Source organism: Scylla paramamosain, chromosome 2, assembly GCF_035594125.1.
Source record: "Scylla paramamosain isolate STU-SP2022 chromosome 2, ASM3559412v1, whole genome shotgun sequence".
NCBI classification, from domain to species: domain Eukaryota; kingdom Metazoa; phylum Arthropoda; class Malacostraca; order Decapoda; family Portunidae; genus Scylla; species Scylla paramamosain.
The window spans coordinates 5,097,501-5,120,910 of record NC_087152.1 but is presented as its reverse complement, the minus strand read 5'-3'; the positions used below and the strand labels follow the sequence as shown (position 1 = coordinate 5,120,910).

Here is a 23,410-nt window from a genome sequence, read left to right as displayed (position 1 = left end):
CAATATTTGCCTATTCTTTATCAGAGAATCACATTTCTAGCCTTACTCTTACAGGTACAGTACATCACTAGCTAGCTTACTTCCTATCATAAAAACACATCACCAGCTTCATTCCATTACAGAGACATACCACCAGCCTAACTATCACAGAGACACACCACTAGCCTCACTCCATCACAGAGACACCACCAGTCTCATTCCATCACAAAAGCACACTCCATGCAAGGTTCATTTCACCATCAACATGATAAGAAGGAAATAACTGTATGGTATAAATTTGAAATGCTTTTGGCAGACGCATCTTTGGCTTCCGAAATGTAGAGGAACTGTACCGCAATGACAGCTCAGCCACCTACCTGGGCAATGTCAAGGTGCCCATCGTGTTCATCAATGCACGAGATGATCCACTGGTGCACCCCGACATGCTCAACATCCCTCAAGCATTTGTCCGTAAGTGATGGAAGTGTGCAGGGTGTGAGACTTCCCTACTGATAAAGGAGGTGGATGAGCAGTAGTGTTATAGAAGCAGTAGCAGTAGTTTTTTCATCAGATGACAATTCTTAAATTAGGAAGAGTATATAGTTGGTCTTAATGTAATTATATCTGAATTTTCTTTGGGAAAGTACAGAATGAGGTGCCACGAAAAAATTTCTGGTGTGTCCACATGAAGTGATTATTTATTTTCTGTATAATGGATTTAGGTAAAACAGGCAAAAGCCTCTGGAAGATGGCAAACTGGATTTTTTTTTTTCAAAACTGCTTTTTATCCTGCATAGAGCTTGGCAGAGCTGAGAAATTCAGCTTTAAGAAATCTTAAAATTAATGCATAGCAGCATCAGCATCACAAGTGAATTCTTTCTCCACAGAGACAAACAAAAACTCCTTATACATCGAGACTGAGCATGGTGGTCACCTTGGCTACTATGATGGAGGCTACATTGTACCGCGTGCTGTCACCTGGCTCGACCGCACTGTGGTCTCCCTCGTCACAGCACTCGCCAACAACAACCAATAGAAGCATGTCTCTTGTGAGGGAAGTGGGTGGGTGTTCCAGGCTAGCTCCACTGAACCTTTCATATCCCTTCATGTCTGTTCTCCCCACTACTGAGATTGCCACACCAAATTTCTCACAGTTGCTACAGTTTCCAGAATGAGCTTAGTCTATCACTCTTCCAACCATTCCTGAGCTTAGCCAACCCTTCTTCCCTTTCTGCCCCTCTGCTGGCACTGGAGACAGCAAGACAACACGCAAGCACACATCCCAGTTATGTACGATCCGTGTGGTTATGCTGTGATGGTAAGTTAAGTTCTGTGTTGAAGTGGTGCTGGGGAGGATGATAGTATAGTATTTTAGAGTGTGGTGGATTCCTTATTGTGCCACACTTGTCCGTGCACTGACTGAGTGATCCCAATAAATATTATGTCATTCATGGTGACCATTAGAAACATGAAAAACGGATGCAAGATGGGTATCACTCAGGTTCTTGCTGCTCTACTGCTTCTGTTCTATACTCCACTGGCAGGACAAGAAGCAGTAGTACTTGAAAGTTGCATTGGAATTGTGAAGTTGTGCCATGCATTCCTTTTTGCTAAGTTTCCCGGATAGTGTGTCCAAGTCAGGTGCAGGACTTTTGTGGCAATGACAATTGCACACAATGTTCCATATTTCTCTAATAAAACAAAAACAAAGAATAGGTTATTTTTGTATATGATGTAGGGTTATTGTATGTATATCTATAGTTTAGTGTTTGATTCTTCAAATGAACCTGTGGTCACCTGGTTATCTGGGCACTGTAGGCTAGGGAGTTACCTAGTCAGGCTGCCTGCAGCCATCAGGTTCTTCATGAAGTGAGCCAAACTGTGCCATCAGAGAAGAAGAAAAATAAGCAGTAGTACTAGAAAACCTGTTAACTTGTCATTCAGATCTGTAAGGGAAGAAAGCAATATATATATATATATATATATATATATATATATATATATATATATATATATATATATATATATATATATATATATATATATATATATATATATATATATATATATTGTCTTTTTAAGTGGAATTATAGAGAGTAAGTGGTTGCTCACAATGTCAAAATGGGAATTTACTCCTTCAGAAAGTGTGACAAGAAAAACCAGATAATCAAATGATCACATGTTGAGGAAACACTCCTCACCACTACCACAACATTGTATGCATGCTCAAACAATGACAATAGAGAGGCAGTCATGAGGTTGCCTCTGAGGAAGCACAAACCAGCATTGATACCTATGAGTCCTTCTGATGTCCTTCTAGGAGGGATGAAAACTGAAAAAATGTCTTGCTGAAAAATAAATTATTACTGCATCTATATGGTAGCACAAAATAATTGCTTGTGCTGTTTGTAGCTGCTGAGACACACACACACACACACACACACACACACACACACACACACACACACACACACACACACACACACACACACACACACACACACACACACACACACACACACACACACACACACACACACAAAAGGCTTCTTTGGTCTGGTTCTGTGCTCAGAGCCAATTTTTTATTTAATAGTCTCTTCCATTGGGCATTTTGTATACTTGGATATGTTTATTTTATCTCAGGTTTTGTTAAATCTTAATGGCCAGCATCTGCCAGTGGGTCCATCATTGTAGCATGGAAATGATGCACTATATATTTACTGTTTTTTCAAGTTAGGGAGGTTTGCAGACTGACAAGTGTTGTTGTGTGTTTGGCCACTCATTTGAGTCTGTTAATATTACTGGGCTGGATGCTGTGTAGTTTGCCAAAGAGGGTTACCATAACAACTGCTAACTTTTATTGTTGGTGTGTTGACAAACTGAATTATGAGTCTGAAAGTTCTGCAACACTTGTGTTGTGATGAGGGAAGTTTGTGATCCAGGGACAAAAAAACTGTGTGTGTGTGTGTGTGTGTGTGTGTGTGTGTGTGTGTCTCATTTTGAAGGCAATATAGAATCAAGTGTTTGAAAGGACTCAGCACAAACTGGAAAAATTGAATAGTTGAAAGCTTCCTAGAAGAAAGTGATCACTTGAATCCATATTCATCACAATGGCAGTGTAGATAATGAATGGTGTGGTGGAGGCTGGTGGCTCATTATTACAGCATTTCAATTAAAGAACAGGTCATACAAAAATAATGTCAACTAAAAGATTTTGATGTGTGTGTGTGTGTGTGTGTAAGAATTTGCGAGGAGGTTAATCTGAATGCCAGTGTGCATTAAGGATGTTAACAGCCAGCCACCTCAACATTCATGATGTTGGATCAACTGATTCTGTACCAGTCCCAGAAGGTAATTGTCATGCTATCTGTCCTTACCACTTGGCATCCTAATTTAGTTGCAAAATTCAAATTTTTACTCAAAATTGATGATAAGGTCTTTTCACACAAAGGGTCAAGGTACAATCACATTATTGGATTCATGTAACGGTGCCATCAGAGCACAAAGCAAAACAGTATTTATTCAGAACAAAAAAAAAATTGAGGCATGCACAAACATGGGAGCAATGGATGTGAGTTTCTTGTGTTGATCTTTTATCTGAGCCATGATGGAGAATATTTTGTAGTGGATGATAATACTAATCTTCAGAACCAAGTGTCTGAGGCATGGATGTGACTTGTGTTGTCACCGTCATACCCACCTGCACTCCCTTCATACCTGCCAGTGTCTGCAAGGCTACAGCAGTGTGTTTTTTACATTGTGATAACATTTTTAGTCACTGTAAAGAGGCTGTTTCTGCACAATGATTTTGTTATGTAAACAAACACACTGCTGGAACCCTAAGAAAATCAGTCTGCAACCAGTCACCATGCTGAGTGTGATTGCAGGTGACATATGTCTGTAAACAGAACTAGATAATTGTATTGACTTGTACTTTTGTCTGTCAGCTGTATTAGAGCATCCTTCAGTGATTAGCAAGTCCTCTGAAGCTTTCCTTGTACGCTAACAGAATACCTTAACCTCTGCTGGAGGGAAAAATAATTCAGTAGATATAAATAAGGCTAAATGTGTAGTAAATTGCAACATTCTTTTCAGCAGCTGTGATGATGTAAGTGTTGCCACATGTAAACAGTATTGGGAGCATAGTATTGTTGGCTTCCTTTTCCACCATGAATTAAACAAGTGTTATCTGTAAGCATATAAATCTGTACTTAAATGGATAGTAAAGTGGCCTCATGTTGCACTGCTGATAATTCTGCACAGTGTTATCTGTGTATGTATCCATTTCTCTTCTGTGGAGAGATTAATAATGGTATGAAGAATTGTTAGGCATGTTGAACCTCTTGTGACTCACAATCCCTTTAAGAAAGTACCCATGTAATATTCTCTCTCTCTCTCTCTCTCTCTCTCTCTCTCTCTCTCTCTCTCTCTCTCTCTCTCTCTCTCTCTCTCTCTCTCTCTCTCTCTCTCTCTCTCTCTCTCTCTCTCTCTCTCTCTCTCTCTCTCTCTCTCTCTCTCTCTCTCTCTCTCTCTCTCTCTCTCTCTCTCTCTCTCTCTCTCTCTCTCTCTCTCTCTCTCTCTCTCTCTCTCTCTCTCTCTCTCTCTCTCTCTCTCTCTCTCTCTCTCTCTCTCTTCATTTCTTTATGTAACTTCTATTGAGTGAAACTTGAGATGACAAATTGGTGATGTTCTCTGATATTTTTTTTTATCTCTTCTTTCAAAGTTAAATGAAAACTAAGGGGGTCCAACATGTTATTCAGCAATGGCATGATTAGGTATTTGTAGTGCAGACATTGGAATTGTACTATTTTACATTATCTAAAAGAAAGGAATATAATATTCAGATGAGATTAAAAGGGCTGTGTACCTCACTTGCTTGAGGGGCAGGAAAAAGAAGATACAGAGAATGCTATCAACATTCTGAATGATGTTGGTAGCCCTATCAGTCATGCTGAGACTTGCTTCCATCTGAGACTGTTTTTCTTTCTTTGTTTATTATTCTTCTGTTTATCTATATAACAAGATGATATCCCAGCAAAGAGAGTAGGTAAGACAACACCCACACACATGCACATCCACAGCCTTGATATAATTGTAAAAGTATCTCTTCCCAGCTTGAAACTACATGTTAGTGTTTTCTTTTTTTCAGATTTGCAAAACGTATGACAGAGATCCATTTTGTTTATTACTTTCATTTTTAGTGTCCTGTGGCTGCATAGATATTTGTTGTATAAGTAGCAGATATGAATTCAAAGCAATGTTGATGCACAGATGCTTTTCTATGATGCTTGTCTCGCATGAATTTGAGTCTGTGATCTGGTCAAGAGACATTATCTTTAAAAAAAGCTGATACAGACTTTGTGTTAACATTGTAAGTTACTTTTCCACACATCCCCAGGACATTGTACTTAGTACAGATCAAATCAAAGGGAGGAATGGAAAGTGAGATACCCTGTCAACCCACTGTCAAACCAAGACACACACATACACTCACAGCATTATACAAATTTTGGAATCATGCTGGATGTTGTCTGCCACTGGATGGAATATTTCATCATCCAGCTCTTTAGAATAAGATGGAACAAGAGGGACTTTCGTTTTGTCCACTCTCATTCCTTAACTGAATGACTTCAATCCTATTCAATCCATCTTAATATTACATATCTTTTCTATGTTTTCTACAGTTTTCATGGTTACCATTTTTTTTATTGCTAGCTCTGTTTTTTCCCTCCAGTAGTCATACTGCATCAGATCTATAATGATTCATTCCCATTTTGTCCATCTTGATTATACAGCGTGTAACTCTTTCCTTCCCCTCATTGGTAAGCTGTGGGACTCTGTGATGTGCAGTTTCCAGTGACTGGGACTCACTGAATAGATACTGAATAGAATATCAAGACTCATCAGCAGTTGAATTGATCTTGTGCTTTTTTAATTTACTTTGTCCTGGATTTTTCTTTTTAGAAACACTTAATATGCTTTTTAGGAGGAGGTGGAATTTTGTTTTGTAACCCATGGCATCTTCTTTTCATATAAAAGGAGTTAAATGTACTAAAGAACACAGGAAAAGCAGCCCAGTACTGTGTGTGTGTGTGTGTGTGTGTGTGTGTGTGTGTGTGTGTGTGTGTGTGTGTGTGTGTGTGTGTGTTTGCTTCTGTTATAATGACTTCAAGTCATATTTTAAGACACAGAATTTTTTATGAAAGGTTAATTGATGGAAGAGCACACAGGAATCAAACCCCACAACAGGACACTACCAATTGAACTGTAGTGATTGCTGTAGCACGAGGAGTTTGGCTCTCCTAAACTGTCCAACCACTTTGCATACAATAAGCATATTCCAGGCTCTTGCCTGGAATATGCTTCTTTAGTCATAACCATTGGTAGGAGTTTTCAGTAATGACCTCACTTTGACTTTGACTTTTGTCATTCTTAATAGGGTTTATTTGTATATTGTTTCTAGTTCTACAATAGTACATTTGAATGTGTGACTTGACTATTCATTCCAGCTTGCCCACCAGTTTGTATGAAAACAAAGGTTTACTAGTTATCATATATTTTACCATTCCTGCATCTCCATTTCAGCATGAACTTTGGCAATACTCTTGCTCCTCACTCATGTGAGGACACAGCCCTTCTCTTTCTCCCTGAACTGAAATAGCAGTGTGTATGTGTGTCCACTGAAGATGCAGTGACAAAAACATATTGTGTGATTAAAACCACATGGAGTACATTATCTTAAGAAGAACTTGAAGATAATATTATTAACTTTAAATAAATATTTATTTTCAATATAACAATTAGTACATAGGGAGATTATTTTCTTGTCTTGGCAGGGTGTATGTATGTGTGTGATGTTCAGCATGTCTTTGTGCTAACTGTTGACAGTATGCAGCCAAGCCTTTTCTGATATGGTAACTTCTTAGGAAATGAGCTTTATGTATTGGGAACTTGATGACCTGTACATCACTACAAATAATGTCACATCATGACAAATATATCTACAAGCACTGTAACACTTGGTGATTCTAAGAGTCACACACACACACACACACACACACACACACACACACACACACACACACACACACACACACACACACACACACACACACACACACACACACACACTTAGTTCATCAATTTCCTCTTTTCCCTTAGTGTAAACTACCCTTTCACCATGTTTCTGACTGTTATGTGTGACCTGAGTGTTTGAAAACTATAATCCTAGTCATCTTGTTAATATTCCCATCAAGGGTTTGGTGGAAGGTTCAGTTATATTCTCTGAATTGAAACAAAAGAAACAATGGAGGCCAAGCTTCCAGTACCAGTGTCTGCCAAAAGTTGAGATGCATCCGGGGATAATAAAGTCATTCTGTTACTAAGAGTTTTCTTCTCCTCTCAGGATGTTTGTATGTTACTTGTGGCAATTCTCTTCAGAGATTATGAGAGGATCAGTATTCAGCACATGAGCTGAGCTGCAGGGTGGTGCAGTCTGCTGCCTGAGCATCTAAGATAGATGGAAAATATTGCAGCAATACCCATTTGTGCCTTGCCATAATTGGAAGGTGAAAAGATTTATAGATCACAATGTTTTTTTATATTAATTTTCATAGGGAACGTGGCGGTCCTGTTGGAAGAACCAACTACCATTTGTGAGGACATGGCATTCAAGGAAGGAAGGAAAGATGTCAGCAGGCAAAGGTTGTGGCACCAAAAGAGATATATATATATATATATATATATATATATATATATATATATATATATATATATATATATATATATATTATATATATATATATATATATATATATATATATATATATATATATATATATATATATATATATATAGTGTCTACTAAATTATTCCCTCTATCTATTGATAGATTTTGTAATTTTGTCTTGAAATTTCCTTTACATCATTTGGTAACACTGGTCTCAGGATAAGAGATATCATTCACTACAGACCCAAAGGCCAGTGAGGCAGAGATGAGCACTTGGGCTACAGATGGCTATAACATATGTCCCTAACTTTACCACAGCACTAAGCATCAGGATAAGAGATATCATTCACTACAGACCCAAAGGCCAGTGAGGCAGAGATGAGCACTTGGGCTACAGATGGCTATAACATATGTCCCTAACTTTACCACAGCACTAAGCATCATAACACACTTGACAGTTAGTGCTGCCCTCCTGATCTCCCAGTCCCTATTTCTGTTCAGGATACAAGTCACCAGAGTTGTCTTTTGAAGAAATATTTATATTAATCTGATGTAAATTTTTTGATAAAAGCATTCGTCAAAAATTAATGATTAATTAAAAATGTTACAGACCTGTCACCTTCAAGGATATACATATATTAATTTCTTTATAGGGAAAAAGATCAGTGAGATTAGTAATTATTTATAAAATGGAACAATGTAGTGCAACCTTGATCTGCTGGCACAGTGCTGCAGGTGCACCTTGCAAGGCCATCTTCCTATTCTTATCAAAATATTAGACAATTATAAATTTTGTACCAAGAAAAGACCTAATGAAAGGTTAGCAGTTAGGAAAGCAGCATATGCATGTATAAGAAGAGATGGACTGTAATGTCATAACATTCTCTTTAACCCAGCAACATCCTGTTTGTGTCTGTCTGCTCACCAGAGGAAGTGCTCAGGAAATTGTTTGTGTGGGAGCTGCATGAATTCACTTCCTGACTGGTGTACATTTTTATTTATTTATTTATTTATTTATTTATTTTCTTTATTATTGATTGATACCAATTTATTTTGTACAGAAAGCAGAACTTTATGACAGGAAACAATAGACAGTTGCTTGCTGGCATTATTTTAGAAACTAAAGACAACATGTTAACTATGACCATAATATGAAACTTACTATCAATCTTAGTATCAACTTTGAAATTTTTATGAAAATAATGACAAACACTACAGTTTCAATGCATTATTATGTTGGCCAGCCAGGAACAATATACTGGATTAGGGAGGTGGGTTGATTCCATGAGGCAATCCTCTTGAATACCTACTTCATTGGGGCTTTTTTTCAGTATCAATGGGCCTTTTCCAGCCCTTAATGGACTTTTTTTCTAGTCTTTTCATTGGCCTTGACCAAAGCCCTATTATATAAAAAGGCAAAGTTTGATGTAAAATTAAAACTAAATTACATTTTTTCAGCAAATACATTCTGAACTTCCTGCTCCCAAATTAGCTACTGGTATAGCACTGCACACATCAACCACTTATGTGAAAAGGATAGCATGGAAAGCTTTCCAAGCACTTGAAATAAATTACTCATTATATCTAATTTGTAGATAGAATTATAGAATACACAATGTAGAAACTATCCATTCATTTATGGTAGTTCTTATCTCATGCTGACTCTCTCTGCAATCTGTACTACAAGAGCTACTCTTATTTATATGCTGATGTTAATAGATGTAAATAAAATTTCAGAACAAAAATTAAAATGATGCACTAGCCTGGATTCATACCCAGGGGTTCTGACCACCATGGCACAGTGTTTTGCCATTAAACTACTAGTGCTTAAGGGAAATAAGAGAGAGAGAGGTATCTGAGTTGCTGCCACACCATTGCAAGTATATGGGCCACAGGTTAAAGCTCATAATATGCACCTGCTTCCTGTGACACACAGTGGGACTCTACATTCAAAGAAACTATTCCTTAGGTCTAATTAAAAGATGAAACTTTTCTGTCATTCAATCTGCATCCTACTTAGTGTATGCAGTGTTATTCATGTGAATGGAGGGGAGAGTAAGGAAATCCATGCACATAAGTGACATGTGTTTGATAATGTTGTAATCACAAATACAAGATAATTTTTGTCATCTTAAATAATTTAAATCTTTTAACTTTTTATTTGTGCTTATCATCTTACTTAGCAAATTAAAAGCTGGCACCATACTTTACTTGTGGTGCAAACTAGCAATTCTGAATTATTTTCTGCCTTGATTGTACCAGATACAACTGTAATACTGAATGTCATCCAATCCAAAACCGGAGATCAGTAGTAGGTGGTACTGTATCATAGCTCCACAAATTGTGTTGCTAGCAAAAAGTATATGGTGCTTTTGAAGCATCCTCTGCAAAATAATTTAATCTGATCTAATATAATTAATTTGTAGCACATGTCCTTTGGAAATTCCCATGACAAAGATTCTCCTTTTGCCTCTCCATACACTCTGCTCTTGCATTCTTCACCCCTCTCAGTTTCCAATCATCTTTTTCTCTCAGGTACTCCAATGCTTCGTTCTTGTATCTTACTGAATCTTCCTTTCACACCCACAGTATTCACTTAACTTTCATATATTCCTATCACCTCCCTCTTTGTTTCCCAACTCTCTCTGCAACCAGACCATGTGAAGGTGGTGCATTTGAACAGTTACATAATTCCACTGGCAATTAATTCACTCACCTGTAGCCAGTTTTTCATATTGACTTTTATTGTTTCCACCAATCATTATATTCTTGCCACAAATACCTGATAATTTATTTCTATTACTGGGATTCTTGACACTCATTCCAGGTCTTCAACCACATACATCATACATGGCACTGTTACTCTTTCATGCATGACTTTCATTATTCTTTCATATGTGATAAAGATCTTACTTTCCTCCCTTGTAAATCTTTTCTTGTTTTTTTTTTTCAGCTATTTCATGTTCACAAATGACTCACCAGGGTATTTGATTTTGTTGATAAAAAATGCTCATATTTATTAAAATGACATCATGGCTGGATCCTTCTCATGTGGCTTTATTGACATTAGTTTTTCTGAAGACTGTTATCAATATGGTCTAGAGAACTGGATGAAAAAACCCATGAACAATAGTTGACATTTATTGTAGTCTGTTCACTGGAAGCTGTTCACTGGAAGCTGTGTGAACCTGTGCAGGTTTGTGAGCCAAGTGCTGACTGGCTGCTGCCACATGTATTCACTGCTTAATAAGTGATTTTTATTGTTGTACTTTATTTTGCCTTGATGTCATAATTAGAAAATTGCATCATATTTCATAAGTACAAAAACAATAATAATTACAAAATTCAAGTCCATCATGATAAATAAAGAATCAATAAAGAAAATCCATTCATTAATTCACTGGTGGTGGTGCCGTCAAGTACAGGAGTCAGGCAGCACTTCTACCACACAATCACTGGGAAAGTATGTGCTGCTTCTTCAGTCTTGTGGTATTATTTTTGTGATGTAATTATTATTATACAGCTTAACTTAAAAGTAACTGTGAAGTGGTGGTATGCACCACTGTGGTGCCTGTGTGGCTGTTGTACCTCACTCCTGTATTTGCTGGTACCATTAGGGCTGCATTCACTGATATATTTTCTTTATCAATTCTTTATTTCTCATGATAACCTTAAATCTTGTAATCATTGTTACCTTTAGGTATTTAAGAAATATGATTAAATGTTATAATTGTGACATAAATGTAAAACAAGGTATAACAATAAAAATTACAGAGTTGTAAATACAAGGCAGTAGCCAATAAACATTCAGGTTATAAACTTGTGTAGGCTCACACAGGTTGCTTGGATCAGCTTTCAGTGAACAGACTATATATACATCTCCCTAACACCTCCACCTTCATAGATTTACTCATGGTGTAAGCCATGTGTAGGTGGTGCGCTCATGTTTCTCCAGGAGCGATACCTCTCATTTCTATCTCTTCCCCAGTAGCCACTTGATATAAATACTTATGACAATATTGCAACCTTGCACTTTGTGTAAACCTCACCAGTTGTGAAACCTTTTGAATTTAAAGTGATACTCCTCCACAATGTGTTCTTCATGGACTCGGCTCAAGTCTTTCCTTTAATTCTGTGTAGATGCAAAAGGTGTTAATGAGTAAAACATGAAGCATAATAATTTGTTTTGCATAGTTGCAAGTGTATCTTCTTTTCTACTGTGCCTAGAATGTCATTCTCATGAGAGGCAAACAAAGACATGAACAAAGGAGGCAGGATTTGGCTGAGGGAGGAGGATGAGAGATGTATGGAGAAAGTAACTGGGACAGGATGTGAGGCATAATAAATATTAGGAACTTTGTTATATTTTCTCAGAGTTGAGGAGTATATGGGCAGCTAAAAGTAAGATGAATGTGTAGTTAGTAATTTTTCTGGATTAACAAAATGGTTAGGTATGTAAGCCACTGGTTATGTATTTTTCTGTTTTTTGCCTCATAAGGTGTATTCAGTCTTATAATTCAACCTTATAAGTATTACTTCCTTGATTTTGCCATGATGAATATTTGTCCCATATACATATGCGTGTATGTGCATGTGTGAGAAATTTTATATTATGTATCTTTTTTGCAGTGTTGGTGTAATGTTTGTGTTCTAAAACTTGATAACTTATAAACTATATTTGTTCTTTTAACTTACCTTGTTCCTTTCCAGACTATTAAGTGTATACAGTGCATCATAACAGTCACTCAGTGCAACATTTAGCAATTTTTTTTATTTTTTATCCTTGGGATCAAAATATGTATAGGAAGTTAGAGAAGACACTGCAAACAGATATAATGATCAACCATTGTTAATACATACAAATATACAAACAGAAGTACATGGGGACAGCATTTACAATCAAAATATAGTGTCATGAATATAAGTGGCATAAGAGTCTAAGACACCACTGGCCTGGGAACAATAGTGTGTGTTGTGGTTGGTAGTGATGGTGATGGTGAGGATGATTCAGACTCTACCACTTCTTTATTAGATTACAACTGTTACATGGCTTTACTTTCTTTGTGGCTTCATTGAAGGAAAAGTGCAGTGGACAGCATAGCCACATGGAGAGAAGAAAATATATGGGACACCACTGAAGATGTACTAACATGTACATCTCAGTACATGCACACACAGGTTGGCCAAAAGGAAAAGAATTGACAGTACACATTTTGAATTGACATCACACAGCTTTTACTCTACAAAAATTTCACTTACCTGTGTGTGTGTGTGTGTGTGTGTGTGTGTGTGTGTGTGTGTGCGTGTGTGTGTGTGTGTGTGTGTGTGTGTGTGTGTGTGTGTGTGTGTGTGTGTGTGTGTGTGTGTGTGTGTGTGTGTGTGAGAGTGAGTGTGTGTGTATGTGTGTCATAGGATTCCATTAAAATATCTTCTAAGAAACGTAACTGTGAATGTTTCATGCCAACATCTCAGTCTATATGAATCCTTAAAAGGCACCACAATGGTCTTTTATATATATAAAATGGAAAATTATACCTGTGAAGGAAAGCTAACATTGTTTGGCAGAAGTACTTGTTTCACTGCTATCTTTAGTCTCTGGTTACAAATATCTGAAAATTATTTTACAAATTTCTTACTGTACAGTGTGTGTGTGTGTGTGTGTGTGTGTGTGTGTATGTATATATATATATATATATATATATATATATATATATATATATATATATATATATATATATATATATATATATATATATATATATATATATATATATATATATAATTTATTTAAGTTTTTCTCCAGTTATGTGTAGATAGAAACCCCATTCCTTGTTTTCAACATAAAAGAAATATCATTATCAGGATCAACAGTGAAAGCAACTCATGATGCATGTTTCTCAACTTTCCCTCAGTACCTTTCTCTTAAAGTGTAGGAGTACAAGTATACATATAAATTTCAGGAGTTGAGTAAAATTTAAGCTTTCAACAAAGTGGTACTTGGCACATATTGCAAACTTAGGAGTGTCAGTATGTATACTAACATTTCAGACACTAAAATCCGTATGAAACTCAAAAAGCCTTTCTTATTTGGTATACATTATATTCTTTGACTAGATATATTTCTATTGATCATCTATTGCATGAATTTTCTTATCAGTGTTACCTAACTTGACTGTATTATTGCTTTTTATACTATCTTGCCTTGAGCAACTTGAGGGATGCTTTGGACCCAGGGTGATGGTAGAAGTGGTGGAGGAAGTGGAAGTGTCTGTAGAACCTCGAGAGGGCAGCATTGTGGACTCTGAACCCTCGTGAAGAACTTCCTTCCAGCCAACTCTTTTTGTGCCTGAGGAAGTCATTTTACACAGGTCAGGAGGCACAGGGCTGTAGTCATCAGGATGCAGATGGCTCTTGTATCCTATGTAGCCACTGATACTGTTGTGTCTGGTGCAGTTAGGGATGTTAGTTCTTGATTTTGAGTAATAGACAGGATACTCTTTAGCTTTCCCACATACGGCTGCATGGGAGGCATTCAGTTGTGGGTTACTGTAGAAGCTGCCGGTGCAGCACTGATCTACACCCAGGTGGTGGTGGTGGACACACTGAAGGCTGCTGTAACTGTAGCTGTGCACTGAGTGGGAGCGCTGTAGAGCATTGTATTGAGATGGTTTGAGACAACTCCTGCGTGGCTGGCCTGTTGCATATGCTCCTGATGTGCCTGCTAGACAAAAAATAACTATTATTTCTGCTTACTTATTAAGATAGGCATAGCCAAGGAAGTTATAGACATACTACAAGCTAAAAGAAGCCTAGCCCTGGAAAGCACTTGTTTATGGTGGCACTATACTTTCTGCTTGAGAATGGCTGTAATCTTGAAGATACCAACCCTGAGACTCTCACAACCCTGACTACTGTATTCTATACTCTGCATGACCTTTCTGCTTGCTTACCAGTATTCCATGACATTTGTGTGCAGGTGTTTACTACCATCATGACAAGACATCAAATGAAAAGACAATATTACCTGTCTCCTGTATCTGTTCACAGTTGTCCTCACAAAAACCTGAAGCTTCTATCTGGATTGAAGGGCTGAAGCTTGGTCTCATAGTTGGCAGTTGGTGAGGCTGATTGTACTGAGGGGAGTGTGAGGGGAGGTGGTAGCACATTGGCATCTTCTGGTACAGCTGCTGTTCTTCCTCCAGCTGCTGTTGAAGGTGTGGCTGGCCATGATATATGACCTGAGTGGGTTGTCGTGGTATTTGGTATTGTACAGAACTTATGTTGTGGGGTCTCTTGGAGAAGCCATAAGATTCACTGCTGTGCTGGGATGATGCTATTGAGACTTGATCATCTTCATAAGGGTTAAATGTCTCTTGCTGTTCTAGTAAAGGATCACAGCTGTCTGATGTTGTGGGACAAACATCAGGATTATTTGAGGAATGGATAACATTTCTTGTTTCCTGAAACTGCTCGTATTCATGTCTTTGTGGGCTTGCTGAAGCAACAATAGTTGTTTTGTCTTCAGAAGATACTTTGTCATTTTCAAGAAGAAATATGTCACTCTTCCCACTCACGCCTCCATTCAGCAGTGGACTGGAGCTCCTGGACCGTGAAGAGGTGCCAGAGAAAGGAGGCAGAGGTTCAGGTGTGTTGGAGTTGGTGTGGGAGTTGATGAGGCAGGTGTGCTCACTTTCCTCCAGTCGTGTCTGACTGTCGATGGACTGCAAGTACACATAGTAATCACTGGTAGTTTCATCTGTGAATTTGTGATTTTGAAGAGATACTGAAATAAATCTAAGCTACCAATTTAGTTCAGTTACTTGGGTGCACAGTCATAATTGTAACTAAGATGTTTAAAAATGCAACTTTTCTTGCATTAATATAGTCTATACTGTGTACAATATTTTACTGTAAATCCTGCATGTTTTGCATGAAAATAAGTTGTGAAAATTTACCTGATACTCAGGAGGAGGACCTTCACTTATAGATGTGAGGGGAAACTCATCTCCCTGAGTCAAGGTCCCTGAGGTAGGGGTGTAGACCTCCAGCGCGGTGGTCTTGCTTGATGAAGCTGTAACAATAGTCAGTTGTAGGGATGTCAGGGAGCAGACATGTCCATCTATTAACCACTAACTGCATGCAGTATTAATCTTTGGGTTTCCATCCTAAGCACAACTCTCTGTGTCATGATGGTTATGCAATTTCTTTTAACAGAATTTAATAAGTGATTTGTACCTGTTTATATTCACAACTTGGGAATACATCCAAATTATAATGTTAAAATTTTTAGTACATTACTTTTCAGACAGGATGTGATGAAAGAAAACAGCTGATATTCAGAGAAAAACTGTTATCTAAATTATGAAGTAGCTTTTGGTCTGAAACAGAACTAACCAATGAAAAACATCTTATACAAAATATAGTTATAACTGTAACTATGCCAAAATTTAATGCAAAAAAGAACATGCTTGGAATTACAAAATAGAAAGGAATTTCACCAGCGACACATGAGGCAACAAGAACTTTGGAATAATTATAAAAGATGACTTGTTGCTACAAAAAAAAACTATAGAAAATTGATTTACAAGAATGACTTTTAGAATTACAAATCCCTTTTAAATAACCTTTAATTGCATGCATGATGAGAGAATTAATAGTTATTATAGTAAGATTTGATTATTGATGATTATGCCCTGTATGGTAAATTTGCTTTAGAATATGTATACTGAAGATGGTTCAGTGATTATTTACAAAGATGATGAGAAAAGATGACATGAAGGTAGGCCAGGAAAATTACAATTGCCTATAATGAGAGAGAGAGAGAGAGAGAGAGAGAGAGAGAGAGAGAGAGAGAGAGAGAGAGAGAGAGAGAGAGAGAGAGAGAGAGAGAGAGAGAGAGAGAGAGAGAGAGAGAGAGAGAGAGAGAGAGAGAGAGAGAATTTCATTATTATACTCAAAGGAATAAGAGAAGCAAGAAATATGGACAGAAAAACACTTGTTTTGTAAGGATGACTGAAAGGACAATTGAAATAAATACAGATCAGAAAAAGCATATCCCTAGAATGATGCAAGAAATACCAAGTAGAGACACTTGTGTGGAATATACTCTATATTTAACCATCAAGACAGAAAATATCCATGAGTTTAAAAGATGTGGATATGGATAAACGTAGAAATGATAAGATGACACAAGCTCAAATCCTGTAGTATTACTTATATATGTATAATTAATGAACCACACACATATACACAAACTCTGGAATAGTCTATATGAAGTAAGAGTGGTGACCAGTGAACTTCAAATGTAGAAAAGACTGGATGAATACATATAAGTAGTCAGGAACATACAGGTGTGCTGAGATCCTGTGTACTGAAACTTGTGAAATACATGCACACACAGAAATGAGTAAGTGGACTTCACTTACTCTTACTCACCTGAAACATTTCTCTTCAGAGCTCGCCGCCGCAAGAAGCAGACAATGATGGAGATGTTGAGGACAAAGAGAGCAGTGGCAGTGAGACAGATGAGGAGCATGATGAGGCGGGACACTCGGGGCTGCTGGCCACTCACACTGCTCCCCACTGCTGCCTCCTCCAGCCCACCTGTGGCAAGACATGTTGATATGTACCACCAAGGATCAAGGCCCAATAAGTACATATATTAAATTATCTCTATTCACATTTTTCTTAATACTGCATTTGTTTGAACATTGTATTCCATATTGATATGTGGATATATGGGATGAAGGAATGCAAGTTAAGTCTATGGTGCTTTAGTTTCTTATGTTCTCATCATTCTGGGACCATTCTGCAGGCATAAAGGGTGTAAAATATTGTGAAGTTATCAGCAAGAAAGGGAAAAGTGAATGGTATAAAATGCTATAAAATAGCTGATTCATAAAAGTCTCTTATTATAAAATGCCTTATATGTTAACAGTGAATGACAAAAATAAGGATTCATACTAATTTAACCAGTAAAAAAAAAAAAGAAAAGGAAGAAAAAACTAAAGAAATGTATTGTCCTCTGAAAAAAAAGGCATATTAGAAAGCTAAAAAGAAAGAAATATGTCGCACAGGATGAGCCACATACCTAGCATTGTAATCTTGACAGGTGGTGAGGTGTGGTTGGAGTGGCCTCGGTCATTGTAGGCTTGGATGACAAAGGAGTATTCTGCTGTAGGAGTGAGGCCCTTGACGATGGTCCTTGTTGTGTTGCTACCGTGGACATCCAGGAGCTACAACAGTGTTAATCTTTGCTTTACAGAAATGTCCAGTAATGTAAATTTATCAGTGACATTACTACTGATGCATTATCAGTGTAAACTTCCTCATCAAATTTATATGCATACTATATATATATATATATATATATATATATATATATATATATATATATATATATATATATATATATATATATATATATATATATATATATATATATATTTATATATATATATCTGCCTTCATAATGTAGAAAAGGAAATATAAAAAAAAGAAATTTGAGGAAGATAAATCTACTGTGTATATTTCTATTTTTCCCCCTTTGAACTCAATTATCATTTTCTTTCTACATCATTTCATTTCTCAAATTTCATAAATAAATGAATATCATTTTAGTGTATGCACACAAGTGGCACATGTTGAACACTTCCAGTGCTCACCTCCTTGCTGCCACCGTCTGTGGTGTGGTACTGCAGCAGGTATCCATCTGGCGCAGCACCTGATGGGTTGTTGATCCAGGAGGCAATGACAGAGCTTGAAGTTTGTATGCTCACCTGCCAGTATAAAAAGCCATTATAAGGGATTGCATACACACACACACATGGTTTGGGATACATGAGATACTGAAGGACATGGAAAGAGGCTGAAGAAGAGTGCTTGTAGAAGAGATGTTAAAAAGTATAATTTCCCATGTAGGAGTATTGGTGCATGGAACAGTCTGGATAAGGAGATAGTATATTCAAGGCTAAGTTGGATATTAAAAGATATGGAGATGGGACAGCACAAATATACCTCTTTTCTCATAAAGCACAGTTAGGTAAAATACAACTAGATAAATACACACACACACACACACACATGTACTCATAATGGGTAGTAAAAGGCTGATGAGACACAAAGGAAATTTGTAAAACTGTTGAGCAATAACAAGCCTTGACAAGCTCCATTAGGCAATTAGACACCACCTCTGGCTTGATCAGGACTCATAAAGCTCATGTCTAAATCAATAACTCTATATCTGGCACATAACTCATTTCAGCTGTGCATGATGTGGCTGGGAGAAATGATGAAAGTAGTTGGCAGGTCATGATTCCCTCTGCTGCTGTCTTGACCACATCCTTTTCCCTTCCTCTGTCAGTACCTCAGTTGGCCTCTCCATTTCCTACTTTCTTATTCCCCACCACACCTTCCCTTGTTACATTTATTCCCTTCTGCCTTCCCTGTCTTTCATTCAAGGATGTATTAGTGATATGCGATATCTGGTCTCTCTCTCTCTCTCTCTCTCTCTCTCTCTCTCTCTCTCTCTCTCTCTCTCTCTCTCTCTCTCTCTCTCTCTCTCTCTCTTTACTTTTAAGGGTATATTAACATAAGGCCATTTGTCCCCCAAAATTTTCTCCCTTAAAACAAAACAAAAAATAATCAGCTTAATATATACGAGTATGTAATAGATATTAATAATCGGGCATGTCAATCAGAGAGAGAGAGAGAGAGAGAGAGAGAGAGAGAGAGAGAGAGAGAGAGAGAGACTGTCACAATTGCGAGAAAAGGGTTCATCTCCCGTCGTGAAACTATTGTTGTTCAGGATTGAACTCGTAACCTTTAGGGTGCAAGGTGAGCAATCTACCAGAGAACCAACCAATCCCAGAGAGAGAGAGAGAGAGAGAGAGAGAGAGAGAGAGAGAGAGAGAGAGAGAGAATACGTATATGTCAAGTCAGAATCTCGAGTGCTATAAACTAACTTTTGAATGAGACCATATTCTGAAACACTTCCCCGACGCGACACCATAGGGCCTATAGTTGAGATGATAAGGGTTTTGAAGGCTGTTTTTTTACCGTTATAGTGGCATATTAACAAGATTTAACAGAAGAAAGACTCCTGAGAATCCGGCTAATCATCTCTGTGACTTTTGAAAATAATCATGGTGAGAGAGCAAAGCGTTTCAGACTACGAGCCAGTCTTACGTTGAAGCTAATGGGCGCGGCGGGCAGGATGGGCGGCGTGAGGGTGAAGGAGACGGAGTGGGAGCCCTGGGAGTTGTGGGCGGCGCAGGTATAGTTCAAGTAGTCTCGTATAGTGACACTCTTCACTTCCAGCACCGATGACCATTCTATTACGTCATCCACCAGCTGTAGGAGGAGCAGCCTTTATTTAACACACACACACACACACACACGTATTTAATCCTTTACTGATTAAACATCCGTTGGCTATTGGAGTTGCTTTCTCTTGAATTTGCAAAAGTATCTTGCAATTATATAGACGTTCTCAATGCATTCAGTAATAAATAATTGTAATGGTAAATATTTTTGTTCCTATATTTCCGTTCAATAGAGCTTTTTCAGTACATAAGGACGTCAGTCAACAGGTGTGTATGTGCAGCACGTGCTACACACGTATTGTACGTCTGTACTAAATTTAAGCATAAAAGAAACTATGAATGCTCAATGGGGTGGAGTTCGACCTGTGGCACGTGGATGATGTATTTCCTTCCATCTGAGAAAATTTCCTTGTCCCCCGCCGTCCAGGTGAATGTGGGCGAGGGTGCGGCCCTCACGCGGCAGTCCAGCACGCCCATGCCCCCGATGGGTGCCAGGGAGCGCCGCTCAGTCTCTCCCGTTTGTGTGATGCTGGACACAGGCTCGGGAGCCTCTGATAAAGAATTACAAACACCACCAGTTAATAAGCTTAGAGTGCCAGTGTTGTATATGGCCAAATATACACAAATAATCCGCTGCAGTACTACATATCAGAAAAAAATCGTGGGTATATCAAATTGTATTCGTATTTTTTTCATTATATAAGTTAAAATGTATGATTTTACGATTAATATTCTTTTACTATTAATTTTATATAAACAATTTATTTCGTGCCAGAGAACCAAGTAACAAAACAATTCTTTTCATAAATTTCGTGAGATTCCATATATTTATAGTAGTATTCTTAATTTTACTTATACTATATTTGTTCTAGTTTTCTATTGATTGACAGCCAATTTGTTACAATTCTAAATGACGCGTGTCTCTAAATCTCACTCACGTGTCACAACGATGGCGGTGGAGATCGGAGGAGGCGAGTCGATGCTGTTGGAGGCGTAGCAAAGGTAGAGGCCAGTGTCCTCCTTGCGGGCCCACTCCAGCACCAGACGGGCCTCCCTCAGCCCAGAGGACAGTATGGTTTCGGGCCTGACGAGATAAGCTTATTGGTTATCTTAATTCTACAGTTGTATGTCTTATCAAATCTTTTATATTATGTGCTATGGATTTTACTTCTGGATTTTTTTTTTTAAGGTAACATTTTGTTTCTTTTCTCAGTTTAATTTTTTTTATATTTTTACTACTCGTGTTCTTTGCAAGGCAGACACTTCTTACGTTCACTCATTTATTTCTTCAATTTCAATTTCAATCAAGGTGAATAAACGATACATTAATGTAGGTAAGGTGTAGAACAAAAAATATGAGAAAATTTATTAATGAGTAAATAAACAAACAAATAAAACTATAAGATTAATAAAAAAAAAAAAAAATACATAGTAGCCTGAGAGCAGACAAAATATCATGCCATTTTTCCTCAGCCAAATGAAAGATGACGCCAGTTATGAAAGTAATAATGAACGCTCAGGACAAATTGTGTACAAAATGTTGCCTTTTTAGGAAGCGAATGGCACTACATTTATTGTCTGAGCATTGCGAGTGGGCCAGTGTGGATCCAGTTACCTGCGTGGCGTGGGGAGTGATGGTGGTGGTGATGGTGAAGCTGGTGGTATTGGTGAGGGGGGAGGGTGTCAATGCGCCAGTGATATTTATGGTGACAGTACCGAGTGCCGTATCGTGCTTATGATGATAGTGATGAGGATAGTGCGGATTGATGTGATGATAATGGTAACGAGGGTGATGTGCTCTCCCCATCACGCCTTGCGGCCACGCTGGGCGGTGTGAACTGCGGTGAGTGACGATGATGGTGATGAATGATGGTAATGTGGGTTGTTGTGAGTAAAGTAATGGTAACAGTTAAGCTCCCCTCTCCCCTGCGCAGCGCCCCCCCCTTCCCTGTGGAACCCCTGTGGTGCGGACGTAAGTGGGAGGCAGGCAGATAGGTAGGCAGGCCCCTCACCTGGTGTCCGCGGTTTCCCTCACCCAGGTGATGTTGGGCGGCGGGTTGCCAGCAGCAGAACACAGCACGGTGGCGGCGCTGTCCTCGTCCACCGTCACACGCTTGGCTGCCAGTAAATCCTCCGGCCCATCTAAGGCAAGAAAAGGTACGCATTCATTAAAAGGAAGTTAAGATGACTGGCCATTATTCTTATTTCATTCAGTCATCCATTCAGTGCGATAATACAAGTGAAAGCAGTGATTCTTCCAGTGTGTGATAATATGCATAGCTTCCAGAAACCCTTCTGTGTTGAAAAAAAAAAAAAAAAAACGTCATTTTTGATAACTGAAAATCTTTTTATTCATAACCTATATTGGTATGATAAGAATATCAAGGATATCAATGGATCACTAAATACAAAACCACAAATGATGTCCCCGCAGGAGATGGAGTGCCCCCGCGTGGATATTCTCAGAGACTAACACTGCACGTTGATGGAGAAGGAGGAGTTGATGGCGGCCTGGGAGGTGCGGGCAATGACAGTGTAATTCCCCGAGAGGCGGCGGGAGGTGCGGGGCAGTCTCAGTTGTCCCCCGTCGTCATCATGGCCCTCATTCTGCAGCGCCTCGGGACCCCGCCACCAGCTGTACCTGCGACCACCACCACTCTCCTGCTTCAGGGTATTACACCACTGCTACTGTTGTCAATACTACTACTACTACTACTACTACTACTACTACTACTACTACTGCTACTACTACTACTACTACTACTACTACTACTACTACTACTACTACTATGATACTTCTACTACTATTACTACTACTACTACTACTACTACTACTACTACTACTACATCTCCCATACAAACCCACATCGTACGTATGTTCACGTCGAAAGGAGGGAACAGCCTCTGATCACGGCACCTCTAACCAAAACCATCTTTGAAGTTCAGATATTCCCTTTTCCTACGAATATTTACCGAGCTCTTCAGTTTTTCGCTTTGTATCTAAAAAATGGTTCCCCTTAGATAAACACTCAGTACCACGGGGGCTCTTTGCGTAGGCTGGGAAGCGAGGAGAGGCATAATGTTGTTTTGGTATTCCTTTTAATCCGCCCGGGGAAGAGAGGGTTGTGTAGGAGGAGAAGCGTTGAGGATGAGAGGAAGGATTGGATAGAACAGGTGAGGGTTAGGTTAGGTTAAGTGAAGGTTAGTGGTGTGATGTAAGTGTGTCGAGTTTGTTATATCTATGTCTCTCTCTCTCTCTCTCTCTCTCTCTCTCTCTCTCTCTCTCTCTCTCTCTCTCTCTCTCTCTCTCTCTCTCTCTCTCTCGTTCGCTCTCGTTATTTTTGTTTTGCTATATTGAGCTCTGCCATTTTTCATTTTT

The 23,410-nt window shown here is 38.4% G+C and overlaps 2 protein-coding genes across 3 annotated transcripts in view; one reads left to right on the top strand and one right to left on the bottom strand.

Moving 5' to 3' along the window:
- LOC135108967 (abhydrolase domain-containing protein 2-like) overlaps positions 1 to 1,883 on the top strand; it is a 53,576-nt gene extending 51,693 nt beyond the window's left edge. Inside the window, exons 6-7 of the mRNA XM_064019873.1 lie at positions 296 to 450; positions 867 to 1,883. Of these exons, the coding sequence (XP_063875943.1) occupies positions 296 to 450; positions 867 to 1,015 (304 nt within the window). The 3' untranslated portion in view covers positions 1,016 to 1,883. The remainder of the gene's footprint in view (positions 1 to 295; positions 451 to 866) is intronic.
- A 10,652-nt stretch (positions 1,884 to 12,535) lies between these two features.
- The window catches only part of LOC135108954 (interference hedgehog-like), a 28,835-nt gene continuing 17,960 nt past the window's right edge, over positions 12,536 to 23,410 (bottom strand). The window contains exons 9-19 of one of the 2 annotated variants that reach the window (XM_064019858.1): positions 22,506 to 22,672; positions 22,044 to 22,173; positions 20,970 to 21,115; positions 20,395 to 20,582; positions 19,895 to 20,059; positions 18,373 to 18,486; positions 17,799 to 17,943; positions 17,144 to 17,311; positions 15,664 to 15,779; positions 14,733 to 15,429; positions 12,536 to 14,429 (exon numbers count right to left, since the gene is read on the bottom strand). In XM_064019858.1, coding sequence (XP_063875928.1) covers positions 13,831 to 14,429; positions 14,733 to 15,429; positions 15,664 to 15,779; positions 17,144 to 17,311; positions 17,799 to 17,943; positions 18,373 to 18,486; positions 19,895 to 20,059; positions 20,395 to 20,582; positions 20,970 to 21,115; positions 22,044 to 22,173; positions 22,506 to 22,672 — 2,635 coding nt within the window. In that variant the 3' untranslated portion in view covers positions 12,536 to 13,830. The remainder of the gene's footprint in view (positions 14,430 to 14,732; positions 15,430 to 15,663; positions 15,780 to 17,143; positions 17,312 to 17,798; positions 17,944 to 18,372; positions 18,487 to 19,894; positions 20,060 to 20,394; positions 20,583 to 20,969; positions 21,116 to 22,043; positions 22,174 to 22,505; positions 22,673 to 23,410) is intronic. The other variant, XM_064019865.1, reaches the window with a different exon arrangement.